Source organism: Phocoena phocoena, chromosome 2 (genome assembly GCF_963924675.1).
Source record: "Phocoena phocoena chromosome 2, mPhoPho1.1, whole genome shotgun sequence".
NCBI classification, from domain to species: Eukaryota; Metazoa; Chordata; class Mammalia; order Artiodactyla; family Phocoenidae; genus Phocoena; species Phocoena phocoena.
Window position 1 is genome coordinate 74,208,000 of NC_089220.1, and position 8,521 is coordinate 74,216,520.

At 41.9% G+C, this 8,521-nt stretch overlaps 1 protein-coding gene across 1 annotated transcript in view; it reads left to right on the forward strand.

The window, feature by feature from the left end:
• Positions 1–8,521, forward strand: part of ACIN1 (apoptotic chromatin condensation inducer 1) — a 31,744-nt gene that overhangs the window by 6,710 nt on the left and 16,513 nt on the right. The window contains exons 5-7 of the mRNA XM_065871694.1: positions 4,986–5,074; positions 6,416–7,669; positions 8,172–8,392. Of these exons, the coding sequence (XP_065727766.1) occupies positions 4,986–5,074; positions 6,416–7,669; positions 8,172–8,392 (1,564 nt within the window). The remainder of the gene's footprint in view (positions 1–4,985; positions 5,075–6,415; positions 7,670–8,171; positions 8,393–8,521) is intronic.

Here is an 8,521-nt window from a genome sequence, read left to right on the forward strand (position 1 = left end):
GTGGGCTTCAGTAGTTGTGTCTTGTGGGCTCTAGAGCACAGGCTCAGTAGTTGTGGCACGTGGGCTTAGTTGCTCTGCGGCATGTGGGATCTTCCCGGACCAGGGCTCGAACCCGTGTCCCCTGCATTGGCAGGTGGATTCTTAACCGCTGTGCCACCAGGGAAGCCCCTGGATATTATTTTTTTTAAGAATATGAATTCCTGGGCCCTGCCCCAAGAATCTCAAAGAATATAAGTCCTGAGACCTTACATTTTTAAAAAGTCCCCTGGTAGTTCTGTTGATCAGCTCAGTTTATGAATGACTAAATGAAAGAATAGTTTTTCAGCATTATAGTTAATCAAGATCCTTGGCTTATTATATGCCAGCAACCTCGCATTAATGTGCTGTAGTCACAATCCCAAATAGGAAGGAAAAATTGGTTTATAAAATCCTGCCTGGCTCTCCTTCTTGACTTCATATCTTTCCATCACTTTCTTCAGATTTTTCTAAGATGTTGGGAGTCAGTATTCACCCTCCATAGTCAGAAGTTGCCTCCTAGATCATGACTGGGTATACAACAGTCCTTATTATCTTCAGTTAATTTTTCCAAAAAGAGCCCACTCTAGGAAAATTAGGAGGAAAAATACAAAAACATTTAAAAATGGATATTCAGAATACAGATTGATTAACAAAGGTATAGCCCCAGGGGATCTTAGCCAGCCTTTGGCTTACAGAGCATTTAGCCCTCATTCCTGTTCTTGTGTTAAATCTGGATGCTGAGATTATAAAGAAATGTTAGGTAAGTTACTTATACAGCTAACATGAGTCAGATTTAGGGTTGGCATCATTGCCAGGTCTCCATTCTCTTAATTTCTGCTGCTTTTTCATACCCAAGGATACCCTCTGGCCACAAGCTTTGCTCTGATCTCTGTAGCTACCTAACCTGGATCCTGCAAATCCTGCCCAGGGATTTGTTTCCCAAGATGAAGAAACTACCTTCCTATATGATGCTTAAACATTCTTCAGTTTGTTTTTTTTGTTTGGTTTTTTGTGGGTTTTTTTGCCAAGCTGTGCGGCATCCGGGATCCTCTGATCAGGGATCGAACCTGTGCTCCCTACGTTGGGGGAGCACAGAGTCTTAACCACTGGACCACCAGGGAAGGTCCCATTCTTCACTTTAATACATTCTACACTGCCTTTGCTCTCCTGAAGGCTTCTGGCTTTGGAATCTCAGAAATCTTACATTCACCCTGACTTGCTTTTTAACTCCTGAAATACATTTATTAACCTGTTACCAGTATTCGTACCACTGTTTGCTAAAGGTGCTCAGTTTCTGCACATATTATTAACATCTGGCTGAAGACACTCATGTGGCCATGTTCACATAATAGAAGATGGCACCTTTCCCAGAACCTTGTCTGCATCACATCAGCTCCTTACAAGGAGCTGGAAGAAACTCCTCATCTCTTTCTTATATTTTGTATTGCTTACTAGGCTCTTGTTTTCATGTCTGAGGTTCCCCTCCAGTTGTCATTTTCTTTGCAAAACAGTGATGTCCAGAACTTTCTGACCAGCCCTTCCCATTTTTCCCACATCTCTTTGAAGACTTATTAGGCAAGTGCTTCTAGAGGAGGGATCATCTAGAATCCTGTCATTGCAGTTGTACAGTATCAAAATAACATTATGATCTAATAGAATAGTATACAGTTTATAATTGATCGAGATAAAGGCTGTTTGCTTGTGCATACCTAATTTTAAAATCACAGCTCCAGAACTCTTATTTGATCTGTTTAGCACATTTATCTATGGTAAACTTTGTACATGCCTTTTTTCCCCCCTTAAAATCACATTTATTTATTCAGAGCATATATGTGCTTTGTTATTCACTGCAAAGCATCTTTGGTATATGTGCTCTTAACACTTGCTTTTAAGTTGAAAATAAACAACAAAGAGAATGTTTCTTATATAGAACTTGCAGTGGTAAAAGCAAGTACTTGGGTTGGCTAGGCCTGTGAATTTTAACTGTTCATAGTATTTGAGGCATATCAGAGAATCTCTCCTGTAGGTTTTCCCTCCAGGGTATAGAATTTTATCGTTTTAAAAATGTTTGTTTTCTTATTACAAAAAGTAGTGTGTATTCGTTAGAAAATTTTTGGAAAAACTGGAAAAAACAGGTTTTCGTTTGTTTTATTTGGCTGCGCTGTGCAGCTCGTGGGATCTTAGTTCCCCTACCAGGGATCGAACCCGGGCCCCGGCAGTGAAAGCACCGAGTCCTTACCAATAGACCACCAGGGAATTCCCTAATTTTTAAAAATTTTTATTGGCGTATAGTTGATTTACAATGTTGCGTTAGTTTCAGGTGTACAGTAAAGTGAATCACTTATACATATATATCCACTCTTTTTTAGATTCTTTTCCCATATAGGCCCTTTAAACAGGTTTTTAAATCATCAGAGGTCCCACAAATGAAAATAACCACAGTTGATGGTTTGCTATATAATTTTCCAGTCTTTTCTTTGCCTATTTATAAGCTTAAGATATCTGCAATTTTCAAATCTTTACCTTCCCTCCAACCTGGTTAACTTTTTCTTCTTCTTTTTATTTTTTAATTTATTTTATTTATTTTTGGCTGCATTGGGTCTTTGTTGCTGCACGCGGGCTTTCTCTAGTTGTGGCGCACGAGCTTTCTCTAGTTGTGGCGAGCGGGGGCTACTCATCGTTGTGGTGCACGTGCTCCTCATTGCGGTGGCTTCTCTTGTTGCGGAGCACGGGCTCCAGGCAAATGGGCTCAGTAATTGTGGCTTGCAGGCCCTAGAGTGCAGGCTCAGTAGTTTTGGCACACGGGCTTAGTTGCTCCGCGGCATGTGGGATCTTCCCCAACCAGGGCACGAACCCGTGTCCCCTGCATTGGCAGGTGGATTCTTTTTCTTTTTTTCTTTTTTTTTTTGCAGTATGCAGGCCTCTCACTGTTGTGGCCTCTCCCGTTGTGGAGCACAGGCTCAGTGGCCATGGCTTATGGGCCCAGCTGCTCCACGGCATGTGGGATCTTCCTGGACCGGGGCACAAACCCGTGTCCCCTGCATCAACAGGCGGACTCTCAACCACTGCACCACCAGGGAAGCCTCTTCCTTTTTTTTTTTTTTTTTTTTAATTCTTGAGCATCTGGATAGTGATTTTTTTTTTAAGACATTAGTTTTTTAGAGCAGTTTTAGGTTCACAGCAAAATCGTAAAGGTACAAAGACTTCTCATACACCCTCTGCCCCCACATATGCATAGCCTCTCTTAATATCAACATCCCGCACCAGAGTGGTACATTTTTTTACAATGGGTGAACATACACTGACACATCATAATCACCCAGAATCTATAGTCTACCTTAGGGTTCATTCTTGATGTTGTTCATTCTGTGGGTTTGGACAAATGTATAATGACATGTATCCATCATTAGAGCATCATACCAGGATACTTTCACTGCCCTAGAACTCCTCTTTGCTCTGCCTGTTCATCCCTCCCTCCACCCTCTGCCTTTTTTTTTCTTTTTTGTTAAACTACTACAATAAGTCAGCTTCTTTCCCTTATTTTGATAAGGGAAAGCCAAGGAGCTTTTCCTGAAATTCATGGAAAAGGTTTTCTTTTGGTTTTCCTCATTTTGTAATTTAACCTATTCCAGGTCATTTAATTATGAAATTATTGATTATTATAGGCACCACATTATTTATTAATATCTTACAGATTACTCTTTAAATCTTTGCTGAAGAATCTGACCTGTCACTGAATATCCTAACCCTAGTTCCTGTACACACACCTGTAATGCAAGTCTTTATTCTCTAACCCAGATATGAAATGGTATATATTCAAAGATCCTGTTAATCAAGTGATCATGGAGTAAAGGTTTATGAAATATGTGCAGTCTTCTAGTTCATTCTGTAAGTTTCTTTTCTTCTTTTAGTTACAGAAGCAGAGACTAGTTTAGTTTAGATTGCTGGAATAAAGAAATAAGAGAGAAGACCTTGGATTAGGGCTCACACCATCTGCTTTATTTGCACTAGTTTAAATACTGTTAGGGTAGCACAGGTTTTTGTGGATCATTTAAACCTTTTGTACTGTATTGTACATATCTGAAATATAATTATCTTTAAGCTGTTTTCTAAACTGGTTCACATCAATATTTGCATTGCTACTCTGTGTAATATTTTAATACTGGTAGGAAACGTAGAGGTCTTCTGGTCCATCCCCTCCATTTTCTCAGTCAAGACACTGAGACCCAAATTATTTAAGTGATTTACCCACAGTTAACTTCCTTCATGGAATGTAAGTGAAAACTTTTTCCAGTTTTACATGGAGTTGTTATTTGGAATGACCAACCTGTGCCCCCTGCAGTGTAAGCATGGAGTCTTAACCACTGAACTGCCAGGGAAGTCCACAAGCTTTCTTTTAATAGTAGAGCTTATTTTTCTTTAAAATAATCTCACCTTGAGCTCCATATATAAAACATAATTGAGAGGGTCCATTTCTGAAGCCCTGAGCCCTGAAAATCATTTCTCTTAAGTACTTATATCATAAGATTATTGTTTTACAAACTGGTATATTAATCATGATGTTTTGGTCAAAACTAGTGGTGGCAATGGGCAGTCCAAAAAAATGGACACTGAACACAGTGAAGTCTTGGGCTTTGATTCAGTGACAAAACATTTTACAGAAATAAATGTACTTTGTGCTAGACAATTTGAAGCCCCTGGTAGTTATTTTACATTTATTTGAATTATTTATAATATGTGAATTGGCTTTGTGACATTAAAAACATTCCAGATGTGCATAGCAGGAATTATCAACATGACCCTGACCCTTAGGGCTTTATGTAGTCTTTTCTTCCACATAGAAGTCAGAGAGATTAATACAGATATGTATTGAGCCGTTCATATGCTTTGATCAATTGAATTTTAGAAAGCAGTCTTGAATGAATGTTCATGTTATGAGTCTGACTTGGTTTTCTTTCGTTTGATAGGAAAAAGCGCCTCTATTTCCGAAGAGAAAGGTGAATCTGATGATGAGAAACCAAGGAAAGGAGAAAGACGATCATCCAGAGTCAGACAGGTAACTCAGTTACCTCTGAAAGCATCCTTCACCTCTTTGGGTAATGCCTTGGATATCTCCTCCTCCTCCTCTTTTTCCTCAAACTATTTCAGAGTTGGTATCTCTCTAGCTTTCTGTATAGTCATCTTCTTTCTCTTTGTAATCATTTTTCTTGTTTTTTGTTTTCTAATTTATATCTGCTCTTGCCTTTGGATTTCTTTTATTGGCCATGCTGTGAGCATGTGGGATCTTAGTTCCCTGACCAGGGATCGCACCCACATCCCCTGCATTTGGAAGCGTGGTGTCTTAACCCCTGGACTGCCAGGGAAGTCCCTGGCCTTCGAATTTCTAAACGAATATATAAAAAAATAACTGTGGGGCTTCCCTGGTGGCGCAGTGGTTGAGAGTCGACCTGCCGATGCAGGAGACACGGGTTCGTGCCCCGGTCCGGGAAGATCCCACATGCTGCGGAGCGGCTGGGCCCGTGAGCCATGGCCACTGGGCCTGCACGTCCGGAGCCTGTGCTCCGCAATGGGAGAGGCCACAACAGTGAGAGGCCCACGTACCTCAAAAAAAACAAAACAAAACAAAACAAATAAAAAAATAACTGTGAAAGTTAGTAGGCTGGTCTGTATTCCTAAGGCAGCACATTATTAGAAAAGATATAATTCATTATTCAATTAAAACCTTAAAGCTGTATGATACAGTGTTAAGTGAACAGTATACAAAAGTGTATGTATAGTGTAATTACAACAGTGGAAAAGAAACAATGGGAAAAAATGAAATATACCCCAAAGATGATCAAAATAATCACATTTATTGATAATAGGTCAGTCCCGCCCCGCCCCCACCCCCTTTCTAGATGTTCAGTTTATATATATATATTTTTTTTTTTTTTTTTTTTTTTTTTCTTTTGGTATGCGGGCCTCTCACCGCTGTGGCCTCTCCCGTTGCGGAGCACAGGCTCCGGACGCGCAGGCTCAGCGGCCATGGCTCACGGGCCCAGCTGCTCCGTGGCATGTGGGATCTTCCCGGACCGGGGCACGAACCCGTGTCCCCTGCATCAGCAGGCGGACTTTCAACCACTGCGCCATCAGGGAAGCCCTATATTTATTTTTAAAGCTTGAAGCTAACAAATGAAGTACTAGCAGTTTCATTATTGTATTCTTTTTGGTCACTCTATTTTGATTCCTGTAAGAGCCCATACTAGTCACACGTGTCTCTTGTCGCATTTGTTTTCTGTGTTGCTGAAAGCATATATCATTGAGTTTCTTCGTCATGTGTGTGTCTTGTGAGATACTTTTTCTCCTCTGTTGATAGTGAGCAAATATACTTGGAACCATTGAATATTTTTTCTTTCAGGCAAGAGCAGCTAAACTCTCTGAGTGCAGCCAGGCTGCTGAGGAGGAAGAGGATCAAGAAACACCTTCCAGAAATCTGAGGCTCAGAGCAGATCGAAATTTGAAAACTGAAGAGGAAGAAGAAGAGGATGAGGAAGAGGAAGAAGAGGAGGAAGAGGAGGAAGACGATGATGAGGGACAAAAATCTAGGGATGCACCAGTCCTGAAGCAGTTTAAGGAAGAAGAGGGGGAAGAGAAGCCCAGTGTAAAAGTTGAGGAGGTAATGGATGAGAGATCCCAAACTATAAGATCCCAGGAACAGGAGGGGTTAGAGAGAGGAGGGAGGGTTACAAGGTCCCAGGAAGAGGCCAGAAGAAGTCATCTGGCCAGACATCAGCAGGAGAAAGAGATGAAAACAGCTTCTCCCCTTGAGGAAGAAGAAAGAGAAATAAAACCTTCAAAAAGCTTGGAGGAAAAATCCAAGTCCCCTTCCCCTCCTCGATTGACTGAAGATCTGGAGAAGGCCCCTGTTGTGCTACAACCAGAGCAAACTGCTAGTGAGGAGGAGACTCCCCCACCTTTACTTACCAAGGAAGCATCTTCTCCACCACCTAATACACAACTCCAGAGTGAAGAAGAAATAGAACCCATGGAAGGCCCAGCCCCTCCTGTCCTTATTCAGTTGTCTCCTCCTAATACAGATGCTGAGGCCAGGGAGCTCTTACTGTCTCAGCATACTGTGCAGTTGGTGGGAGGTCTGTCTCCTTTGTCAAGCCCTGCAGACACCAAAGTAGAATCTCCAGTAGAGAAAGTGCCAGAGGAGAGTGTCCTGCCTCTAGTTCAGAAAAGCACACAAGCTGAATCCTCAACCCAGAAGGGTCTTGAAACTGAATCAGAAAAATCAGCTCAACCACTCCCTCTAAAAATCGAGGAATTCACACTGGCCAAAGGGATCACGGAGGAATCTTTGGAACAGAAGGAAGGCAGGAGGGCTTCTCATACTCTTGTCCCAAGCCACAGATCGAAACGGTCAGCTGACTCATCCTCTAGCCGATCCTCCTCATCGTCATCCTCCAGTTCTAGATCAAGATCTCGCTCTCCTGACAGCTCAGGCTCTCAGTCTCATTCACCTCCAAGATCCAAGCAGAGAGATATATCTCAGGCAGGTACTCATTCCAACCCTCGTGGTAGACCCAAGATGGGCTCCAGGTCAACATCAGAATCCAGGTCCCGTTCCCGTTCCCGTTCCCGTTCAGCGTCAAGCAACAGCAGAAGAGTAAGTGTGGGAGAATCCTGGGTGCGTTGATGTTCTGTCTGTACTGCAGTGTTTTTCAACCCCTGGAGAATCTATCATGATTTCCAGCAGAAAAGCTTCCTTTAAGTCCCCAGTTCAGTGATTACTTTCTTCTCATTTCAGAGTCTCACTTTCAACTCATTGATTCCTAAGTTGGGTCCTTTTTCAATTTGATTCCCTTTGATTGCAAAGAAAGCTGAATCCATACCCATTTCCTCTGCTAGACTATAAACTTCTTGAGGGTATGGACATGCCTTTTTACATGTGTATCCCAGTACCCAGCACCTAGTTGGGAGTTGATAAACAATTTGTTGAGTAATCTAGGAAGTCAGGGAGGTCACTAAATGAAACAGGAATAAACCTAGGGAAAGATTTAAATAAAATCTTTGAATAAAAAGATCTAAAGTATTAAGTTGGAAAGCTCAGTGATCTACTGAATATATGGCATATAAAATAATTTGCCTAATATGTTTCATTTCTTTAGTCTCTGAGCCCTGGAGTCTCCAGGGACAGCAGCACCAGCTACACTGAAACCAAAGATCCCTCTTCTGGTCAGGAGGTTGCAACTCCACCATTGCCACAGCTTCAGGTCCTTGAGCCAAAGGAGAGGACTTCCACCTCAACCTCTATCCGAGTGAGGCGTATGAGCCAACCTGAGCCAGCTGAAAAGCATGTGACCCAGAGGTTACAGCCTGAGCGGGTAGGGTATTATGCCCCTTCCCTAAGAGGGAGACGGAGGATTAGGCATGATTTTCCCTTTTGTCTTAGCTATAAAACTGAAAGTGTAGTCTGGATAAGGTTCAATAGAAATGGAGAAGGTTGGGGAAACCTGTT